The sequence below is a fragment of the Phocoena phocoena genome, chromosome 5, assembly GCF_963924675.1.
Source record: "Phocoena phocoena chromosome 5, mPhoPho1.1, whole genome shotgun sequence".
Taxonomy (NCBI): Eukaryota; Metazoa; Chordata; class Mammalia; order Artiodactyla; family Phocoenidae; genus Phocoena; species Phocoena phocoena.
Window position 1 is genome coordinate 43131599 of NC_089223.1, and position 24900 is coordinate 43156498.

Sequence of the window (24900 nt, forward strand, 5' to 3'; positions counted from 1 at the left end):
AAGAGCATCCGGGCTCGTTCTTACTAAGGCACTTATGTCACTGGGTTGTAATTTCCTGTTTACTTCTCGGCCTCTCTCTGCAGTCTGTGCCTTGCTCATCGCCTCCCTCTCAGTGCCTGATCCTTACACGAGGCAGGTGCTCCAAAATTATTTGTTAAAGGAATGAATGACAGTACCGGCATATTCAGTTTAAAAGTAGGGAAACTAAGGTTTGGACTTAAAAGATTTAAGACTAGAATCTGAGGAGGGTTTAGACTTAGGCAGTCCATTCTTTTCGTCTGTCTCAGAAGATCTAAATGTGTCTCCGCTTTAAAACATTCAGTGCAAGATGCCTTTTTTCCCCCCTTGGAGCCACTGCTCTTCTGATTCTTTTAGAATAATAATACTAAGAACAAATCTTATAAGCACTAGTTAAGTGCCAGACACTGTGCCAAGCCCTACACATGTGCTCAGCACTTCATGATTTCAATTAATTCTCACCACTCAAGAGGAGGCTATTACTATTACCTGAATGTTACAGATGAGCAAACTGAGGAACAGAGAGCCACCTCCAATCTTTAGTGCACATTGATGCAAACACATTAGAAGATGCTTCTGCTAGTAGGTGGATCCAACCCTCAGCATGCTACACAGCTTGATGAGCAGAATATTGGCTGATTTCAGCTTTTGCTGCCCCCGAGAAAGGGGAGACTTGGAGCCTGGAGGCCCTGGGGTTAAATTGCTTGCTCAGTTTCATAGTCGAGTAAATGCTAGAATTGGGAATTGAACCCAAGTTTGTCTTCTCCTGGCCTGAATACTTGCACAATCTTCCATTCGTTACCAGGTCCTAATTTGATTTATATAAGACAGAGGTTGGCAATTTTTTTCTGTAAAGGGTCAGATAGTAATTATTTTAGGCTTTAGGGGCTATACAGTTACACTACTCAACTCTGCCATTGTAACCCAAAGGCGGCCATAGACATATAAACAAACGGGCATGGCTGTGTTCAACATACCATATACACTAGAATTTGAATTTCATGTATTGATAATATATTTTTCTTTAAATTTTTTTCAGCTATGTACAATGTAAAAAATTTGTTTTAGCTTGCCAGGCATCTTATGAAACAGATGAGCTGATTTGGCCTTTCGGCCTTAGTTTGCTAGTTCCTGTTATGGAATATTTCAAAAGAATCTAGTAAATGAAATCATCACCTCTTTTATGACTATTTTTTCTTCCCCTAGCTCTAAATTCATGGAAGCAAAATTGTGGAGATTTAGTTCCCCACTTCTGTGTCTGTTTTATTCTAATGTGGTTGCTGTGATTAATTATTTTCTAGATAGATTGCAACAGGCTATTCACACACTTTTGAAATTTTTGCGTGATTCCTCTTTTCCCATAGTTGTTTTGCAAGTACAGTAGTGACTCTGATTTGTTTTCATACGTCTGTTATTCTGTTAGCTAGAATTTCATTTCTATTTGGCGGAGTGAAGTTTTTCGTTGTACATTATAACTTCCTTTTAATGAAGAAAAGGAAATTAGATGCAGATGAAGTTCAAAGACTGAATGTGTCCAGGATGACTAGAAAATATATTCCTTTTACCCTAAAATCAAGATCAAGGTTCTGGTGTGTCCCCAGCTTAACCCTTAAAAGAGTTTTGGCTTCAAAGCCTTGGCCAACATCTAGGTACTAAATCTCCAACTGGACTCCTCAGCTAACTGTCTTTGTAGACATCTGAAAATGCTACTTGTTCAGAACTATAGCTAGGAAGAATTGATCCAACAAATGGCCGATTGGAAGGTCATCTAACAAATGGATATTAACCCAACAATTGGCCAATTCTCTCTGTTATAAAGAGGATTACTGCTTTCCAGAAATTTGTGTTTCATTATTTTCTTCAGCTGCTTCAGGTTCTACCAAGCCCTCTCAAATTCTATTTTTCAGACAAAGTTGTCTTTTCTTGTTCTTGCAATGAGCCACTCATTCGATCTCCTCTCCCTTCCTGGGCTTTCTTATACTTTCTCAGGAGGTCCTTTCAGAACCCCAGACCAGGCTAGTTCCTGCTTTGCCCTGTTTCTGTTGTACCCTCCTTCCATACTTCTCACATTTATGATTGTGTGTTCAAGGGTTGTCCCACCAACTAACCTGTGGGCTTCATGAAGACTTGTGCAACATTATAGCTTTGGCAGCTTTTTTAACTGCCTAGTGTTTAAAGAGCAGCACACCTAAACAGAGGTGAGAGGCTTTTAGTTTCCACCTATGATACATAACTCTGCATAACCAGATCTAGTTTCATCTGACTTTGCAGTTTGCCAGCATAGTATCTGCTCATAGGACTGAAATCTGTGTGTTTGACCTTTCCTTAATTTGTTTATAAAGTTATGTGAGCAATGAAATTATTTCCCTTTCATGGCTGAAGTCTTTCATGCTCTGATAACGGCTCTGGCAAATCAAAACAAAGGAACTGGGAAAGCCTAGATTTGTATGCAGTGAACTGAGCTAATGTTTGGAACCGGGGCATCCAGGGCTATGTTTATGGCAAGTTCGGGTTGCATTAAATTCTTTGCTTACTGTGACCTGTTTTCCATCATGCTTCTCTTAAATGTGATAAAGATTAAGTCTGTAGGTCTTCAGAAAGTGTGTATTTTCATAGTCAGTTTTCTTGTAGATTAATTTCAGAATCAGTTGAGATAATAATATTATTATACTAAATGTATGTTTGCATCTGGATGTGCATAATGTTTTGTCAGTGTTCCTAACTGGGGCATTTTTGAAAGAAAATCCAAGAATTTTGACTGCCTATCATGGCCAGCCCATCTACTTTATATTCTGTCAGTATGATTTTCCGAATTTCCTGCTCATGACACATTTGTAGAAAGAAAAAACTAACCACTAAACTTTTAGCATATTCACACCCTCCAGTTTCACGTCCTTATTTCTGAACATAGGATTTGAATTCTAAGAAAAGGGAAAACAAATGTTCATACAACCCTTTTGGAAGTGGTGTGCACAGCCACATGGTGAGCATTTCCATGGATGCCGTGGCTCGATCCTCGTGTGGGAAAGGTCTGGTGGGGAAGGCTGCATTCATTCCATACATGAATGGTCACAGGTCGGGGTTATCTTATGTAAGGCCTTATATTCGAAGATGGGATCATGAATTTATACATTTGACAACACTTCTCCCATAAGATATCATAGTTTTCTATGTATTTCTTTGACATTCTTTTCCCATTATATTCTTGTTTGTCTAGATTTCAGAGCTTAGTATAATCAAGCCTATGGAGAATTGTATGATTTGTTCGTGAACGTTTAGAATTCTGTGTAGAAAGTTGCACTTTGAGTGTTTTCATAAGTATCCTGTTGTGTGCTCTGAATTACTTTCTTTGGTTTTGAGGACAGAGAACTTAGATATGTGCCAGGAAATTTCCTATAAAGTATTTATCTCCTCTCTCTCTCTCTCTCTCTCTCTCTGACACACACACACACACACACACATGCACACACACATGCGTGCACACACACACACAGAACTTTCTGTGTGCAAGACACTGATTTAGACATTTAGGTTACATCAGTGATCACATGTTGAGCTTACACTTTCATTCTACCAAACTGTACATCAAGAAGTTGCAAGATGACTGCATGTCTTCTCATTTCTTAAATTTTAAATTAATTTTTTATGGTAAATATGTGGTAACATCTTGAAGTGCCTTAAGAATGGTCTAATAGTAAATATTAGAGCTTCATGAAGATTGTATGTGTATGTGTCTGTGTGTGAAGTTTCTGTAGTTATTTTTGTTGTCTTCTGAAAAATAAATTAAATGACATACTCAAGGATTCTAGGTGATATTTTGATGGTGTCTGTTTTGGTTCATTTGCAACCTAACATTAGTTACATAAATAGCTTGTATGGTTATTCCCTCTTGCATCCAGATGCAAAATTAGAAATCAAAGGATAGGTTTAATTGTTCATGTATACTTGATTCTTAATCTTTTCCTAAAAAAATTTCTGAAATTAATACACGTTTTATGGTCTATGCTGCTTTGAGAATTATTTTTAAAGTTATTTTTTTAATGGATTTACTAAAACTGAAGTGCTGTTAGTAATCAACATCTTTGAAAATTGATCTGTTTGGAGATAGTTTCCAAGTCAATATATGGTAATCACTTTTTCTTTTTTTTCCATTGTGATACTAACAAATGATATAGGGAAACTGTGACACACATTTCAAGATTTTTGTGATTAGCTATACCAAGTATATTTTGCTAGCACTCCCTAAAGTAATACTTTTGAAAAGTACCTTCTCTTCTCTTTTCAGTTATTTACAAATAACTGTTTACATAAAAATCATTATCTCTTTATGCATAGGTTATTATGTATTACAATTCAAATTCCATTATAAAATGTTCTAATTAAATGCTACCACCATTGTTGCTTCAACATCTGAAAGTCTCTTAGCTTTGATCAATCCTAACATTTCCCAAAATGGATTCTAGGAAATCTGAGTTCTATAGGATATTGATAATGTTATGAGAAAAAAAATTGACCTGTGTTGATATAAGTTGGACTGTTCTTTTTTACTACAGAGCCATTCAGGGCTTTAAAAATATGCTAATGTGTGCAGTGCTTTTTTAAGAGAGATAGCCTGGTTATAGCTTTGCCACAAAGAGTTTATGCTTTGGGAACAACTGACTTTCTTATTTTGTAGATTAGAAAGTGGAGTCCCTGAGAAATTAAACAACTTGCTTAAAATTAGACCTCCAGACTAAAATTTTTAAGACAATGCTATTCTAAGATGGAAACTGATAGGTTCTTCCCACTCAGCCTTTCTCTCTGTCAGCTCTTGGGCTAAATGTGGCTGTTGCCTTGACTTCTGGGCTTGTACTACTTATTTGTTTTGAATGATAGGAAATGTATCCCTGAAAAGCTGCCTTATAAAGGCCCAAATTTCCACGCAGACAGTGTATTGATTTATTTACAGTTTTGTTTTTCTGCCTTGAAATCTTCCCCTCCCCCCACCCAAAAAAATCCCCACAAACCAAACATGATTACTGGGGATCCTGGAGAGCAGTGGTTTGGAAGAGACAGCTCGTTCTCTTGGAAACTTTATCTCTGCACTAAAAATTCAACAAACACTCTTCTTTGTTTTTGTGGCTTTTTCAGTCTTATTTATTTGGAGTTCATTCTCTTAGTAAATAGTTTTAAGTGCCAGACATAGAGTACACATTATTAAGTAGGTTAGGCATAAGTGCTGCCTTCCTAGAGCTCACAGTGAATATAGAAAAGACAAATTAAATAAAAATTGTAGTTCATCATAAATAAATAAGCAAATAAATCAGTAAATATATTGTGATAAATGCTAAGATTAAAGTACAGAGAACTATGCCTTGTACAGTAAGGACGGGCATTTTCTAGCCAGAAGGTACAAGGAAGTCTTCCTGAGGAAGTGGCTTAAGCTAAACCTTATAGGATGTGTAGGTATTTGGTAGAAGAAGGGGGTCAGAGGCAGAGCCCAGAGCAGGGGTGTTAGACCTGGAGGAGATCGTCATTAGAAAGTGAAAAAGCACCAGTGTGGTTCTTGTGTGGGTAGTGCTTGAGCTGCCCTGAGAAGTCTTCTGATATATGAACGCATGAGGTTGCATTCTTTTCTGATGCATACAAGAACGATTGTTGTTGGTTTGCCACCTGATTGGTGATTTTTGATAATCATCTTGTCCTACCATTTAAATATATAAAGTAAATAATTTTCCATTATCAAAAAGTCTGGGAAAATTCTGCATAAATTCTGCCTAGAGGTAATCATGCTTGTAACCAGAATAATCCTTTCCCAGAGACAAAAGGTAGGGACCGTACAGACCATTCGCACAAACCCAAATTGTGATTTTTCCTATTTTTTTTTAAGGCATAATTTCAAACAGTTTGGAAGATGTTTATACTAATTACTGCCTATCTTAATATACATGAAATATAATATAAGGAAATTGAATACAAATAGATTATAATATACTTAATAGATTATATAAATGTAATGAAGTAAAATATAATATAAATAGAGTATAAGGTAATTTATAGAATTTAAAGGAATATGAGAGAAATCTGGTTTAAGATTATGATGTTTTCTGTAACTTTTTCTGATGCTTCCTTAAAAAATATGTGTTTGGGATTTGACCCTAAACTTTGCTGACATCCTTGTTTTTGTTTTGTGCTTCCTCTAGTCTAGTGGGATTGCAGCCATCATTGCTATTTTGGTGTTACTGCTACTCTTGGGCATCGGTTTGATGTGGTGGTTTTGGCCCCTTTGCTGCAAAGTGGTGAGTGAGAAGGATTTGAAATCCTACTCTTTTTTTTTTTAAACATCAAGGTGTAAAGTAAGGCTGAAATATGCATCAATATTCAACAACAGCAAAGTTTCAATTAGCAAATTGAATTTTAATAGTTTTTGTCATTATAATAAATTGTATTCATGCATGCCAATAAATGTTTATTATAAAACTTCATCAAAAAAAGGCTTCAAAATCAGATTTGGGGGAAGAAGGGGAAAAGAAGGTAGGACAGGTTGTAGGAATAAAGGGTTTTCCATGCAAGTACAAAAGAATTTCAAGAAAATTGAATGATATGTTCTGCTGGATTCATTGAGAGAGGTTGATAATCTGTCAGTTTGGTTTTTTTTCAGTGCTTATTGAATGTTTCATTACTTCTTTGAAAGATCTACTATTTCAGGACCTTCTCTGTTTGCCTCTTAGAAAAACATTTTAGAAATAAGTCATGTGCAAATGTTAGGGTATCTGTTAAACAGTCACTTTATGACAGATGATTTCAGGTTGTGTCATCTTTCATGTTTGAGTCAAACCTCTGAAAGAATATGGGTAATAAGCTTTCTAGCGCTACTGTAACAAATTGCCACATATTTGGTAGCTTAAAGCAACACAAATTTATTATCTAAGTTATGTAATCACAGATCCAACATGGGTCTCACTGATCTAAACTGGGTTAAAAGGTATCCGCAGTGATACATTCCTCTCTTAATGCTCTAGAACAGAATTTGTTCCCTTGCGTTCTCCAGCCCTAGAAGCCACCTCCATTCCTTGCCTTGTGAGCCCCTTCCTCCACCTTTAGAGGCAGCCACATTGCATCTTTTTCACCATTGTTCTGTAGTCATATGTTCCTCTGACTCTGAGCCCAGCTGGGAAAGGACCTCCAGTGTTAAGGAACCATGTGATTAGGTTTGACCCACCTGGATAATCCAGGATGATCTCCTATCTCAAGGTCCTTAACCTTAATCACATCTGCAAAGTCTCTTTGGCCCTGGAAGGCAATTTATTCACAATTCCAGGGAATTAGGATGGGGACATCTTTATAGAGCCATTATTTTTCCTGCCACAGGGTGGAACGTTGAGTAAAAAACATCAGCACATTTCAAGCAATACAACTTGGATTGTTCAGGCTTCATAGAAAAGGTTATTCTGAAGAAGCACTCCTTCAAATCATGCTACTACCTATTTTGATAATATTCCTTTCCTTATCAGCACTTTATACAGAACTTTATATTCTGTAGGTCAGAGTAGTGTTTTACATAATATTACTAGACTGCCCTTTTCTCCCTCCCCGCTGCTGACTGATTTCCGCTTCCTTGCAACTTCAGGCAGTGCTTTGTATTACTCCTGCGTTTATTATTCATTGTACTTCAGTCTGCTTTCATGAGACAACTTTACAATCCTTTATCTCAGAGCAGTTGGCCCATGGAGGAGGCACAGAATTAACTTAGACAACAGTAGAGACAAGAAACATCCTGTCTCTTTGCTGAACTAATCAGTTTCCTGCTATAGCAATTTATGCTCAAACGGTTTCCTGTAGTAATCTTGATTGTCTTAGATATGGTGATTTTAGGCTAGCTAGCACTCTTGAGTCTCAAATTAAAAAGCAAAAAGGTGCCTTAATGTGATGTGTGCTCCTTGTTTTTCTAATTTAAACTTCACAATGGTGGATTTCCTTATTTCATTACTTTGCAATTTCATATAATATTGACCAGAGGGCTCAAAAGTGTCAAAGTGGTATTTTATTTTATATTATCATTATTATTATTATTTTTTTTTTGTGGTATGCGGGCCTCTCACTGCTGTGGCCTCTCCCGTTGCGGAGCACAGGCTCTGGACGCGCAGGCTTAGTGGCCATGGCTCACGGGCCTAGCCGCTCCATGGCATGTGGGATCTTCCCGGACCGGGGCACGAACCCGTGTCCCCTGCATCGGCAGGTGGACTCTCAACCACTGTGCCATCAGGGAAGCCCCAAAGTGGTATTTTAAAAGGATGCTTGTGAAGACTGAAATGGGCTTCTTTGGGAGGTTGCTAGATGTACTCAGATGAAGTCTCCACCATCAAATGGGGTATTATAGAGAGGATTCAATCATCAGGTGGTTAGAATAGATCCATTCCATCCCTGGGTCTCTGCAGACTGGGAATCATGCAGCATATTTCTTTTTTTTTTTTTTTTTTTTTTTTTTTTTTGCCGTACGTGGGCCTCTCTCTGTTGTGGCCTTTCCCGTTGCGGAGCACAGGCTCCGGACGCGCAGGCTCAGCGGCCATGACTCACGGGCCCAGCCGCTCCGCGGCATGTGGGATCTTCCCGGACCGGGGCAAGAACCCGCATCCCCTGCATCGGCAGGCGGACTCTCAACCGCTGCGCCACCAGGGAAGCCCCAGCATATTTCTTTATGCAAGGTACAGAGGGACACCATTAAGGCATGTTTTTACAATGTCAGGAGGGCTTCCTATTCTCAGAAGCATCATGAATGCTTACTAATTTCTGCAACTTACTTAATAGAGAGAAGCATCTTTATTTTACATTTAGAAATACAGACTGTAGAGCAGCTAGCCCTGAGTATGAGCTTGCATTTAGACCTAGGAATAAATGAATCAGAGCATAAAACTTAAACTAGGTTTAAACTACGTTTAAAAGCAGGGAGAGAGAGAGATTGGTTCAAGATAGTGGAGTAGAAGGACATGCGCTCACTCCCTCTTGCGACACCACTGGGATCACAACTAACTGCTGAACAGTCATTAACAGGAAGATACTGGAACTCACCAAAAAAGATACCCCACATCCAAAGACAAAGGAGAAGCCACAATGAGACAGTAGGAGAGGCACAATCACAATAAAATCAAATCCTATAACCGCTGGGTGGGTGACTGACAAACTGGAGAACACTTATACCACAGAAGTCCACCCACTGGAGTGAAGGTTCTGAGCCCCCTGTCAGGCTTCCCAACCTGGGGGTCAGGCAATGGGAGGAGGAGTTCCTAGAGAATCAGACTTTGGAGGCTAGCAAGATTTGATTGCAGGACTTCGACAGGACTGGGGGAAACAGAGACTGTACTCTTAGAGGGCACACACAAAGGAGTGTGTGCATCAGGACCCAGGGGGAGGAGCAGTGACCCCATAGGAGACTGAACCAGACCTACCTACTAGTATTGGAGGGCTCCTGCAGAGACGGGGATGTCTGTGTCTCACAACAGGTACAAGGACACTGGCAACAGGAGTTCTGAGAAATAATTCTTGGTGTGAACCCTCCCAGAGTCCACCATTAGCCCCACCAAAGGGCCTGTAGGCTCCACTGCTGGCTCAACTAAGGCCAAACAACCAACAGGGAGGGAACTCAGCCCCACCCATCAGCAAACAAGTGGATTGAAGTTTTACTGAGCTCTGCCCACCAGAACAACACCCAGCTCTACCCACCACCAGTCCTTCCCATCAGGAAGCTTGCACAAGCCTCTTGGATAGCCTCATCCACCAGAGGGCAGACAGCAGAAGCAAGAAGAACTACAATCCTGCAGCCTGTGGAATGAAAACCACATTCACAGAAAGATAGACAAGATGAAAAGGCAGAGGACTATGTACCAGATGAAGGGACAAGATAAAACCCCAGAAAAACAACTAAATGAAGTGGAGATAGGCAACCTTCCAGAAAAAGAATTCAAAATAATGATAGTGAAGATGATCCAGGACCTCGGAAAAAGAATGGAGGCAAAGATGGAGAAGCTGCAAGAAATGTTTAACAAAGACCTAGAAGAATTAAAGAACAAACAAACAGAGATGAATAATACAATAACTGAAATGAAAAATACACTAGAAGGAATCAATAGCAGAATAACTGAGACAGAAAAACGGGTAAGTGACCTGGAAGACAGAAGGGTGGAATTCACTGCTGTGGAACAGAATGAAGAAAAAATAATGAAAAGAAATGAAGACAGCCTAAGATACTTCTGGGACAACATTAAACACACCAACATTCACATTACAGGGATCCCAGAAGGAAAAGAGAGAAAGAAAGCACCCGAGAACATATTTGAACAGATTATAGTCGAAAACTTCCCTAACATGGGAAAGGAAATAGCCACCCAAGTCCAGGAAGTGCAGAGAGTCCCAGGCAGGATAAACCCAAGGAGAAACATGCTGAGACACATAGTAATCAAGTTGACAAAAATTAAAGACAAAGAAAAATTAGTAAATGCAACAAGGGAAAAACAACAAATAACATACAAGGGAACTCCCATAAGGTTAACAGCTGATTTCTCAGCAGAAACTCTACAAGCCAGAAGGGAGTGGCATGACATATTTAAAGTGATGAAAGGGAAGAACTTTCAACCAAGATTGCTCTACCCAACAAGGATCTCATTCAGATTCAAAGGGGAAATCAAAAGCTTTAAAGACAAGCAAAAGCTAAGAGAATTCAGCACCACCAAACCAGCTCTACAACAAATGCTAAAGGAACATCTCTAAGTGGGAAACACAAGAGAAGAAAAGGACCTACAAAAACAAACCCAAAACAATTAAGAAAATGTTGAAAGGAACATACATATCAATAATTTCCTTAAATGTGAATGGATTAAATGTTCCAACCAAAAGACACAGGCTCACTGAATGGAAACAAGAACAAGACCCATATATATGCTCTCTACTAGAGAACAACTTCAGACCTAGGGGCACATACAGCCTGAAAGTGAGGGGATAGAAAAAGATATTCCATGTGAATAGAAATCCAAAGAAAGCTGGAGTAGCAATACTCATATCAGAAAAAATAGGCTAAAAAAAAGTAAGTTACAAGACACAAGGACGGTTAATACATAATGATCAATGGATCAATCCAAGAAGAAGATATAACAATTATAAATCTGTATGCATCCAACATAGGAGCACCTCAATACATAAGGCAAATGCTAACACATATAAAAGAGGAAATTGACAGTAACACAGTAATAGTGGGGGACTTTATCACCTCACTTACACTGATGGACAGATCATACAGATTGAAAATTAATACGGAAACACAAGCTTTAAATGACACAATAGAACAGATAGATTTAATTGATATTTATAGGACATTCCATCTGAAAACAGCAAATTACACTTTCTTCTCAAGTGCTCATGGAACATTCTCCAGGATAGATCAAATCTTGAGTCACAAATCAAGCCTCGGTAAATTTAAGAGAGTTAAAATCATATCAAGCATCTTTTCTGACCACAATGCTATGAGATGAGAAATCAATTACAGGAAACACAAACACACGGAGGCTAAACAATACATTACTAAATAACCAAGAGATCACTGAAGAAATCAAAGAGGAAATCAAAAAATACCTAGAAACAAATGACAACAAAAACACAATGATCCAAACCTATGGGATGCAGCAAAAGCAGTTCTATGAGGGAAGTTTATAGCAATACAATCCTACCTCAAGAAATAAGAAACATCTCAAAAAAAATATAACCTTCCACCAAAAGGAACTAGAGAATGAAGAACAAACGAAACCCAAAGTTAGTAGAAGGAAAGAAATCATAAAGATCAGAACAGAAATAAATGAAAGAGAAACAAAGAAAACAATAGAAAAGATCAATAAAACTAAAAGCTGGTTCTTTGAGAAGTTAAACAAAATTGATAAACCTTTAGCCGGACTCATCAAGAAAAAGAGGGAGAGGACGCGAATCAATAAAATTAGAAATGAAAAAGGAGAAGTTACAACAGACACCGCAGAGATACAAATCATCCTAAGAGACTACTACAAGCAACTCTATGCCAATAAAATGGACAACCTGGAAGAAATGGACAAATTCTTAGAAAGGTGTAACCTTCCAAGACTGAACCAGGAAGAAATAGAAAATATGAACAGACCAATCAAAAGTTATGCAATTGAAACTGTGATTAAAAATCTTCCAACAAACAGAAGTCCAGGACCGGATGGCTTCACAGGTGAATTCTATCAAACATTTACAGAAGAGATAATACCCATCCTTCTCAAACTCTTCCAAAAAATTGCAGAGGAAGGAACACTCCCAAACTCATTCTACAAGGCCACCATCACCCTGATACCAAAACCAGACAAAGACACTACAAAAAAAGAAAATTACAGAACAATATCACTGATGAATATAGATGCAAAAATCCTCAACAAACTACTAGCAAACAGAATCCAACAGCACATTAAAAGGGTCATACACCATGATCAAGTGGGATTTATCCTAGGGATGCAAGGATTCTTCAATATACACAAATCAATCAATGTGATATACCATATTAACAAATTGAAGAATGAAAAACATATGATCATCTCAGTAGATGCAGAAAAAGCTTTTGACAAAATTCAACACCGATTTATGATAAAAACTCTCCAGAAAGTGGGCATAGAGGGAACCTAGCTCAACATAATAAAGGCCATATACGACAAACCCACAGCAAACTTCATTCTCAATGGTTTGAGAACATTTCCTCTAAGATTACTGAAAGTGTTTCCTCTAAGATCAGGACGAAGATAAGGATGTCTACTCTCACCACTATTATTCAACATAGTTTTGGAAGTCCTGGTGATGGCAATCAGAGAAGAAAAAGAAATAAAAGGAATACAAATTGGAAAAGAAGTAAAACTGTCACTGTTTGCAGATGACATGATACTATACATAGATAATCCTAAAGATGCCACCAGAAAGCTACTAGAGCTAATCAGTGAATTTGGTAAAGTTGCAGGAGACAAAATTAATGCACAGAAATCTCTTGCATTCCTGTACATTAACAATGAAAGATCAGAAAGAGAAATTAAGGAAACAATCCCAGTCACCATTGCAACAAAAAGAATAAAATACCTAGGAATAAACCTACCTAGGAAGACAAAAGACCTGTATGCAGAAAACTATAAGACACTGATGAAAGAAATTGAAGATGATACCAACGGATGGAGAGATATACCATGTTCTTGGATTGGAAGAATCAACATTTGAAAATGACTATACTACCCAAAGCAATCTACAGATTCAATGCAATCCCTATCAAATTACCAATAGCATTTTTTTTTACAGAACTAGAACAAAAAATCTTAAAATTTTTATGGAGACACAAAAGACCCCGAATAGCCAAGCAGTCTTGCGGGAAAAAAATGGAGCTGGTGGAATCTGACGCCCTGACTTCAGAATATATTACAAAGATACAGTAATCAAGACAGTATGGTACTGGCACAAAAACAGAAATATAGATCAATGGAACAGGATAGAAAGCCCAGAGATAAACCCATGCACCTATGGTCAGCTAATCTATGACAAAGGAGACAAGGATACACATTGGAGAAAAGACAGTCTCTTCACGTTGTGCTGGGAAAACTGGAAAGCCTCATGTAAAAGAATGAAATTAGAACACTCCTTATCACTGTACACAAAAATAAACTCAAAATGGATTAAAGACCTAAATGTAAGACCAGATACTATAAAACTCTTAGAGGAAAACACAGGAAGAACACTCTTTGACATAAATCACAGCAAGATCTTTTTTGACCCACCTCCTAGAGTAATGGAAATAAAATCAAAAATAAACAAATGGGGCCTAATGAAACTTAAAATCTTTGGCACAGCAAAGTAAACTATAACCAGGATGAAAAGACAACCCTCAGAAGGGGAGGAAATATTTGCAAATGACTCAATTTACAAAGGATTAATCTCTAAAATATACAAACAGCTCATACAGCTCAATATTAAAAAAACCAAACAAACCAATAAAAAAATGGGTAGAAGACCTAAATAGACATTTCTCCAAAGAGGACATACAGATGGCCAAGAGGCACATGAAAAGCTGCTGAACATCACTAATTATTAGAGAAGTGAAAATCAAAACTACAATGAGGTATCACCTCACACCAGTTAGAATTGTCATCATCAGAAAGTCTACAAACAACAAATGCTGGAGAGGGTGTGGAGAAAAGGGAACCCTCTTGCACTGTTGGTGGGAATGTAAATTGATACACCATTATGGAGAATAGTATGGAGGTTCCTTAAAAAACTAAAAACAGAATTACTGTATGACCCAGCAATCCCACTACTGGCCATATACCCAGAGAAAACCATAATTCAAAAAGACACATGCACCCCAATGTTCATTGCAGCACTATTTACAATAGCCAGGTCATGGAAGCAGCCTAAATGCCCATCAACAGATAAATGGATAGGAAGAAGATGTGGTACATATATACAATGGAATATTACTCCGCAAAAGGAACAAAATTGGGTCATTTGTAGAGACTGTCATACAGAGTGAAGTAAGTCAGAAAGAGGAAAACAAATATTGTATATTAATGCATATGTGTGGAATCTAGAACAATAGTACAGATGAACCAGTTTGCAAGCAGAAATAGAGACACAGATGTAGAGAACAAACGTATGGACACCAAGGGTGGAAAGGTGAGGAGAGGTGCGGTGGTGGTGGTGTGATGAATTGGGAGATTGAGACTGACATATATACACTAATATTTATAAAATACATAACTAATAAGAACCTGCTGTATAAAAAAATAATTAAAATAAAGTTCAAAAAAAAAAAAAGCAGGGAGAAGGTAGAGGTAAATTCTGCATTCAGCCCTTTGCAATCTAGTATGTGCCAATACTGGCTTGGAACTGGGGTCCAGAAGTGACTATCATATGATATGGAAACTCACATTTTAATATGAAACACAGAAGAGTGGGCAAAGTGTGAATGGAAGGTTACGGGCACCCCCAATAGCAACATGTGTAAAGAACACAAAGGAGGAGGGATTTGCCAGAGTTGAGGGATTGTTTCAGGGAAACCGGATGGAGCTACTGACTCCAAACTGAGTTTTAAATAATGAATAAGATGTTGGCAGTTGATGAGGGACTTTTCCCATGAAGTGTGTGTGGAATTACAAGTTATTTGGGCATGCTTTGGGAAGTCCTAGGCTTAGGCCAAGTGAGCCAGGGAAAGGGACCGGTGAAAGATGGTTTAGGATCCAGGCGTGAATGCCATTAAGGAGGGCCTCCTATGTCTTTGAGGAAGTTTGAACTCACCCTAGGGATGAGGAGAAGCCACTGGAAAGATTTGATCACTGTAATCCCCTGAAAGAAGCTTTGCTTCCTGTATGTGTTGCTGAGGTCTGGTCCTGGTGGGGATAAAGTCTTATCCATCTGAGTTCCATCAGCAATTGAAATGGAAAGCCAGTTACAGATAGTGCACTTTAGATATGGCAATGGGGAGGGGAGAGGAGCAATATAGGGGCTGGGGAGAGGCAGGTACAAACTACTGGGTGTAAGATAGGCTACAAGGATGTATTATACAACACAAGGATTATAGCCATTATTTTGTAATAACTTTAAATGGAGTGTAGCCTTTAAAATTTGTATGAAAAAAGCAATATGGCCTGAGCAAGTATCTCTAACAAAATGTAGAGTGTTGGAGTATAAAAAGGAAGCTAAGTGAACTAGAGAAAAATGAGGAGGTGATGTGAAAAGAAGGGGAAAAGGAGACTATAACCTTGTGAAAACAAATCTCTTGAGTGTACCAGAAGGTGTCATGGTACAGTTGCAGGTTATTTATCTGATTATGTTAGAGAATAGCATGTGGTTAAAAATTTTTGTTTTTAGTTGGGGTATAGTTGTTTTACAATGTTGTGTTAGTTTCTACTGTACAGCAAAGTGGAGGTCCCTGTGCTATACAGCAGGTTCTCATTAGTTATCTATTTTATACATATTAGTTAGTGTATATCTGTTAATCCCAATCTCCCAATTCATCCCACCCCACCTTTCCCACTTTGGTGTCCATATGTTTGTTCTCTATGTCTTTGTCTCTATTTATGCCTTGCAAACAGGTTCATCTGTGCCATTTTTCTAGATTTCACATATATACATTAATATATGATATTTGTTTTTCTCTTTCTGACTTACTTCACTCTGTATGACAGTCTCTAAGTCCATCCACGTCTTTACAAACAACCCAGTTTTGTTCCTTTTTATGCCTGAGTAATATTCCATTGTATATATGTACCACATCTTCTTCATCCATTCATCTGTCTATGGACATCCAGATTGCTTCCATGACCTGACTATTGTAAATAGTGCTGCAATGAACATTGGGGTGCATGTGTCTTTTTGAATTATGGTTTTCTCTGGGTATATGCCCAATAGTGGGATTGCTGGGTCATATGGTAATTCTATTTTTAGTTTTCTAAGGAACCTCCATACTGTTCTCCATAGCAGCTGTATCAATTTACATTCCCACCAGCAGTGCAAGAGGGCTCCCTTTTCTCCACACCCACTCCAGCATTTGTTGTTGTAGATATTTTTTTTCATATCAGCCTATTCAGATCACCTACTTCTTCCTGTGTGAGTTTTGGCACATTGCATCTGTCAAAGAATTGATCCATTTAATCTGTTATCAAATTTGTAGGCATAAAATTGTTTATAATATTCTTTTATTATAATGTTAATATCTGTGGAATCTGTCTTGATGTCTCCTCTTTCATTTCTTTTTTTTTTTTCTTTTTTTGGTAGATTTTTTTATGATGGCCATACTGACCGGTGTGAGGTGATACCTCATTGTAGTTTTGATTTGCATTGCTCTAATAATAGTGATGTCAAGCAGCTTTTCATGTGCCACTTGGCCATCTGTATGTCTTCTTTGGACAAATGTCTATTTAGGTCTTCCACCCATTTTTGGATTGGGTTGTTTGCTTTTTTTAATATTGAGCTGTATGAGCTGTTTCTATATTTCAGAGATTAATCCTTTGTAAATTGAGTCATTTGCCATTATTTTCTCCCATTCTGAGGAGAAAGTATTGAGGGTTGCCTTTTCATCTTGTTTACAGTTCCCTTTGCTGTGCAGAAGCTTTTTTCATTAGGTCCCATTTGTTTATTTTTGTTTTTATTTCCATTACTCTAGGAGGTGGGTCAAAAAAGATCTTGCTGTGATTTTTGTCCAAGAGTGTTCTTCCTATGTTTTCCTCTAATAGTTTGATAGTGTCTGGCCTTACATTTAGGTCTTTAATCCATTTTGAGTTTATTTTTGTGTATGGTGTTAGGGAGTGTTCTAATTATATTCTTTTACGTGTAGCTGTCCAGTTTTCCCAGCACCACTTATTGAAGAGACTGTCTTTTCTTCATTGTATATTCTTTCCTCCTTTGTCATAGATTAGTTGACCATAGGTGCTTGGGTTTATCTCTGGACTTTCTATCCTGTTTCATTGATCTATATTTCTGTAGCTTAACAATTTTTAAGCAGCATTAAATTATTAGGGATCATTTTGCACTTTATCATTATCAGTCATATTACTTTTTCATGGGAAAGGAAATGTATTTATTTCAGCTTGGTGTTTTACAAATTTCTTTGGTTTGATTGTCTTTTAAGTACTAGGGCCAAATATTTAACCTTTCAACTAAAACATAATTAAACAGCTTATAATGTCTGTTTTCAGGCACATTTAGATTATGTCAGCAATCACCTCTTTGGGAATCATATGCTCAGGAGCTCTTATCAAGATAGAAATACTGGGAAAAAAACCCTGAACGGAGGCACCAATATCTGTCACACATTCTTCATTCAATCATTTCATATTTTTAAAAAATATCTTATGATATAATTTAACCATTCATTGTTCAGCGATTAAAAGTTCACAGATATTTAATTAATGACTCAGAGATGACAGTGTTACTTATAGCTTAAGCAGTGGTTCTCAGGTGTTTTTCTGTTCCTGATAACCGGAAGGCTCTCAGAGTAGTAGCTGTCAGATTTCCATTGGTAGTGCCTCTCTCTGAAGGGAAAGGGTGGTTGGGTGAGACATCTCCAGGGATCAGTATGGTTTAGGAAAGCCCCTCTGTTAAGCTCAATAATGATCCCTAAATATATCCAGGTCTTAATTCCTGGAAACTGTGAATGTTATCTTACATGGCAAAAGGGACTTTGCAGTTATGATTAAATTAAGGATCTTGAAATAGGGAGATTATCTAGGATGACCTAGATGGCTCTAAATGCCATCACAAGTGTCGTTATAAGAGGGAGGCAGAGGAGATAAGACCACAGAAGGGGAAAAGGCAGTGTGACCATGGAGGCAGAGATTGAAGTGATGTACCTTCTAGGCAGGGAATGCTGACAGTCACCAGAAGCTGGGAGGGGCAAGGAGCAGATACTCCCCTGGCTCTTGAAGAAACAATCAGCTCTTCTAACACCTGATTTTAGCTTTGTAAGACTCTGTTTGGACTCCTGGCATCCAGAACTGTAAGAAAATAAATTTCTGTTGTTTTAAACCACTAAGTTGGTGGTAATTTGTTGTAGCTGCTTTAAGAAACTAATAGATTTCCTAAATGATTCTGATAATTGCCAGGGTTGAGAATCACTGCTCAGGGCTCTTGATTTGGGGAATTCACATGTAATATGTTTCTAGTTCAACTCATTACAAAAACGGTTTATGAAGTACAAGAGGTTTTAAGATGGTAGATGGTTCCACGACAATTAAAACCAATATGCATTCTTTAAAATTAGAATTACCATTTTGTTTTGTTTTGGGTAACTGTAAAGTAAATATGCAACGCTTTATATACTGAGTAGAATTTACTCACTGTTTCAGAGTGACCAGGGATTTGTCGAAGAAACAGGTTTCTAATTTTCAGAAGTATCCAACTTATATATGTTATTAGAGCCTATTGACAGCAAAGCTCCATGGTCAGCTTTCTCAGGGTGCTTGTTATTTGCTGTAAGAGGCCAGAACAATCCCATTCATATTCAGATACATATCACTACTTCAAGATTATGACAGACGAAGACAAATACCGTATGTCTTCACTTATATGTGCAACCTAAAAACAAAGGAACAAATATAGCAAAACAGAAACAGACACAGGTACAGAGAACAAACTAGTGGTTGCCAGAGGAGAGAGCAGGGGTGATGAGTGAAATAGGAGAAGGGGATTAAGAGGTTCAAACTACAAGTTATAAAATAAATTAGTCATGGGGATGTAATATACAGCACAGATAAAATAGTCTATAATATTGTTATAAGTGTGTATGGTATAAAAATATTGAATCACTGTGCTGTACACCTGAAACTAATATACTATTTTAAGTCAATTATACTTCAAAAAATTATGATAGTTCCTAGACCTACTATTATATTTCATAATTTAATGAATTAATAAAGAAGCACATAGTATTTCTGTATCACAGATTTGGTTTCTTGCTTTTAAAAATAGATTTTTACAGTTATATTTCAATACAGTTGGATTCCTTTTAATCCTGTGTATTTTAATTTAGCTTATTTATTCTGGGAAAGGGTTCATAGGTTCACCAGATTGCCAAAGAGGGACATAGAATAAAAAAGGTTAGAAAAACGCCCCTGCAATAGAATATCTGGCCACCAACGATGCTTTTAATATGAGACTATTTAAAAATTTTCAATCTTTCAGTTCATTTTAATGAGTAATTTCAATGATAAAGGAGAGAGATGATATCATTTTAAATATTGCAGAATTGTGTCCTCTGTGTACCTAGGTTTTCCATGACAAATAGGATCTAAACCAGTGATATTTGGAGAACTTTATCTGATGATAATAATAATAGAACCCTATGCAAAGCTGGAATTTTAGGTGCTACCATTAGTGAATTACAGAGTGTGTTGAGTTTGCAAACTATTCCCTAAGGGGGAAAGTTTTCATTTTTGTGTGAAGTTATTTCTCACCATCTGTTTACGAGTCTGTACCCTGCTCATTGAGTATCCTCACATCCATCCTTTAACCACTTCTCTATAACAAACATCAGCTGCATCCTTCCTTTTCCCTTAAATTAAAAAAGGGGGTAAGAACGGTTAAAAAAATCACGTACTGAATCATGAGTGAGATATCAGAAAATACAGCTCTTTTCATCATTGTTAGCTTAGAATGTATGTTGAGTTTATGGCAGATCTGTTTTACTCTCAGGATGGCAGAACTGACAGTCCTATAGTTGCATCATTTGGAGGAACCAGACATTCTCCAGAATTACAGATGTAAGGCTAATGACGTGGCAAACAAAGGCTTTCTGGAGTGTTGTCAATTAGAGTATGTTATCCAGCTGCAAATAAATGTCTAAATATGCTGGAAATGATAAATGTTCACTTTGATCTAGTGTCCTTGGCCAAAGTTCTCCATCCACAAGGGAAAATTGCAAGCTCATTTTTCCTTAGTGCATTTAAGACATTACAGAAAGATCTCATAAATCTTAATTTAAAAAAAAAAACATTAAAAAAGTTATCTTTTTAAAGCCCAATTTTCTTATTAAGTAAGTTGAGCTTTCGTGATGAGGATATATCTGACTGGAGTTCTATGGAATCATTTTCTTAGCCAGCAACAGCTGTGCTGTTCTTTCCAAATAGTAATAATGCTTCTACACTGCACTTGTTTTTTATTGTTGAGGAGGGCTGTTGGTGCCTTTATTGAGTTACTTTAAGAGCAGCCTGATTTTTTTTTAGAATGCACAATAAAACAGAAGTAATTTAAAATTTTAATATGCCTTCCTTGCACCATTAGTTAAAATGATTTATGTTTGGTTGCCTCCTTGAAATAGAGTGTGTTGTTAGTACTTGTTGCTTCCATGGTGATGTTTTCCAACAGAGCATCATTTACAAAACATGGTATCAAACCCTTCCTGGTCTTAGTTTATTTGCTTTGACAGCAGCACCTTTACTTAACTCACACTGTTCTCCCTAGTCCTCATTTGGCCTTTAAAATTATATTTATTGTCCAGACTTCCAAGTAGCTATTTATTTGTTCAAAGCAGATTCTTTGAACATTGATGAGTCTGTCAAGGAGGAAAGGAAAGGGAAGTGAGATAACCTCGACTACATCTTGGTCTGGATGTTGAAAGCACCTAACTTTGTGGGATTCAGAAAAGGGCTTCCCAAATACTTATGTCAGAGAATTTTGTATTCATGAGAGGAAAGGCACTACACTTGCTCTCTGATTTTATCAAAAAGAAAGGGAAGAATGAAAGGAAATCCTACATATATTTTAAACAAGTTTTGTAAACACTAAGAATGATTTGTCTAAGTCTGTGGGCTCTTAGGCGCTTAGATGACATTGCTGATAAATTGGGCATTTGTTTCTGTCACTGGCAAGAATTGGTTCTGAAATACTACTTGATTTACAGTCGTTATACAGTATCTTTTTTTTTTTTAATCCAAGGCAGTTCACTGTTGACAGTTCTTTTCACTCTTTTCTGAATATTGGAACATATGATTGCATCAAGCTGGCTGCAGGCTCCTGTACTGACATTTTCTAGCTCAAAGAATGCCCACATCACTCGAACATTTGAAAAGTGTTAATGAGCAGATCAAAAGGACTGTTGCCTGAAGCAGCTAACTTTTTTTTTTATTTAAGAAATCGGCTCTCCTCCAAACTGAAATCTTCATTCTAACAGCTAAGTAGATGAGATGTAATCCTCCCTGATGATGATAATAACAAACGAAAAAAAAACTTGGAGAAGAATCAAAGTCTGCATATGGTTCACAAAGTGGTGAAAGTGTTTTCCAGAATCTTCAATACCGAGCTGAAGGATGCTAAGTGGAAAAAATCCTGGCAACTAGGCAATATTATGCCTTTTAAAATCTGCAAATTCTCATAAAATATGGTGCTTATGAATACATCCTTTTCAAAGATGAATGTGTTCTTGCACTATTTAATACAAGAATGGGATTCTCATGACTGTTATTTTTAATGTATTTGGACTAACAGTCAGGTTTCCTTTTCTCCTGCACTAATTTTACTGAAATGTAGAAATATCAGTGGACACAGACTTTTGCCATTTTTGGCTTTGGGGCTGAACGGTTTCAGATTATTTTCACTCTCCTTTGTTACTTATGAAGCTGTGTGGTAGAATGGAGAGAGGGAGCATTTTGAAACATCACACACACACACAAAACTTATTTCCTTTTCCAACATTTCTAGGGCAATGATGGTGGTCATATGAATGAATATGTTATGTCCCTATAAAATGGAGATGATAACATCTATCTCACACAGTTACCATAAATATTGATCTATATCTGTATCCATCTATCCATCTATATGTCTATCCATCCATCTATTTAACCATCCATCCATGCATGCATCCCAGCAAGTAATAAACTCTCAACACATCTTAAGCCTTTTCTCCTGCACCCTTTCCCTTTGCAATCCAAACCTTATTTTAAAAGGATGTCATGTGGCAGAGGAAGTTGAACCCAGAGTTTAGAGGAAGATGGACCAGTTTAAATACTAATTCTAATGTTTTCCCTTTGTGTATCCTTGGACAAGTTACTGAATTCAGGCCTCCCTCTCCTTGTATTTAAAATAAGCATAGTAACTGCATAGGATTATTATGAAAATGAGAGAAATATAGAGTGCGTGGCATATGGCAGCACGAATAAATGTCATTATTGTTGATAGTATTAACGGCACACAGATGAGCCTTTGCTCTGCTTCAGTTTCTGAAAGTGCTATGATTTGTTGTTGTGGTGGTGGTATCTCTTAATCTACTAGGTCAAAATTTGATTTATGTATAGTATTAAGGGTTTTGTTTTCATTGTTAACAATGTAGAAAATATACTTGCCAGGATTTCAAAATCAATTTAAATTTATAAGAAGCAATGCATTTAGTCATACATAAGATTAATTACACATTATTGGAAAAACAAACCCTAAAGTTCTTTTCTGGAATAAGGTGAATACAAATGTATGTAGACATATGGCCTACTTAATTATGTAAAGGCATAGAAGAAAAAGGCTTGGTGGAAATATTGTGATATGTATTTTGTTTTATCATTCTATTAGAGTTTTCATTTTTGGAAAGGGCCTACAGTGAATCAAATTTATTTCCCAGATGAATAAACTTAGCATGGTCTTACATTTTCCCATCTGTCTTTGAGTTCATTAGCTCTCTGACTTTACTGGTTGAAAGAGAAATTTGATACTTCATTTTCTTTGGAACTAGCAATATTTTAGTTTCATGGAAATCTTTCTCTATTGGTTATCATTTATATCTTTTTTTTCCCTCTGTATTTTTCTTATAAATTTAGAGGTTGGCTATGAGCCTTTGCGAACATTCTCAGCTAGTTTTTTCAGCTCACTTTCAATCGTATTTTTAGCATCTGTTGTTTGCAGAGCACTTTATTAGGTGCTGTGATATTTTCAAAGAGGGAGAAATGATATTGCCCCTAAGAAATCTACAGTTTTGAGGGGTAATTGAAAAATTCCAAAATAAACATACAAACCCAAACTGATGAAGCATGAATTGTTCAACTGTGCAGCACGTATATTGTTCGAAGTTTTAAAGCTTCTAGATAAAGCGATAGAAAGTTGATAGACTACTCTGTAACGGCTGGATGGGACTTAATATGGAAATGGTCATTTTTTGGGGGGTAGCAAAGGGATCTTCAGTCAGCCTGGAGTTAGAGATACACGTGCAGGGATGTTTGTACATAGGGTGTTAGGGTCGAACTATACCGTGCTGAGGCATTTGAACAATGACAATTCAAGAGGTGGCTCATGTAGATGTACTGAAAAGGGAGTTTGCATTTTCCAGGTTGTGGCTTATGATAACAGATAAAGAGTCTCTGATAAAGAAGGCAACGATGCCTCTCATTATCCTGCTGTGAGTTTGTCACCAGTGGTCATATGAGGATTTGAAACTGAGACTCAGTTTACCCATATTAATGCTAAAACTGGATGCTGTGCAGGATAATCAGCATGATAAATATGACATGAAAAAGGAAGTGTTATGGAGGGGGATTTCAGTAATTCTTAGGAGATATAACATAGAACAGGGTTGGGGATACTATTTAAGTCCTCAGAAATTTATATATCAGTACAAGATGTACACGTAATAAGTAGAGTAAATTTGAGATCCTCACAAGGAAATCAAAATGAGTTCGAGTACATTATACTCAGACTTAGTGGAATGAAGGATGTACCTTGGGCTTTTTCTAGTGAGAGAACTCTGGAGAACACTTTATGTTAGTTTGCAAAACTGAGTGGCAAGCTCCTTCCCAAAATTCAGTAATTCTTCGAGTTCAGTTGTGGCCACTGGAACCTTTGATCCATTTTGACTAGAGAAACCATCAATTGAGCTTCTATTAGAAAAATAGTGACCTGGCTACATAGGTTAGAATGAAGGGTGAGTTAGAGATAGAGGAACAAGCTAGAGGTCTAATTTAGCTACAAATAAAGCATGTAGACATTGATGTCAAAATAAAGCTATGGTAATTATAGACTATCAATCAATGTTATCAATATGTTATTAGTTAAAATGCATAGAATCAAAGTGAGGATTGCTTGGGTGCATCTGTTTTGCCTGAGCACCATGCATTTAATTATAATGGATCGGCCACACTTAAAATGTTATTTATCAGTTCTGGAAACCACATTTTGAGATATTGTTCAAGTGAATATATACTAAAGAAACTGACCAAAATGACCCAATAACTCAGACCGTTACACAAAAAACGGTTGTGATGTTTCGCTTCCAGATGTGTGAGTTCAATAGATATATGGTTATTATCCAAGTATTCAAAAATAGGAACTGCTCTTTTCTGGGATTAAAAATAGTTGTGTGTATGCATGTGTTTCCACACTCTAGGATCAGGACTAAAGTGT

At 37.2% G+C, this 24900-nt stretch overlaps 1 protein-coding gene across 1 annotated transcript in view; it reads left to right on the forward strand.

Moving 5' to 3' along the window:
* The window catches only part of ANTXR2 (ANTXR cell adhesion molecule 2), a 156448-nt gene that overhangs the window by 61876 nt on the left and 69672 nt on the right, over positions 1 to 24900 (forward strand). The window contains exon 12 of the mRNA XM_065877428.1: positions 6201 to 6296. Within this exon, the coding sequence (XP_065733500.1) occupies positions 6201 to 6296 (96 nt within the window). The remainder of the gene's footprint in view (positions 1 to 6200; positions 6297 to 24900) is intronic.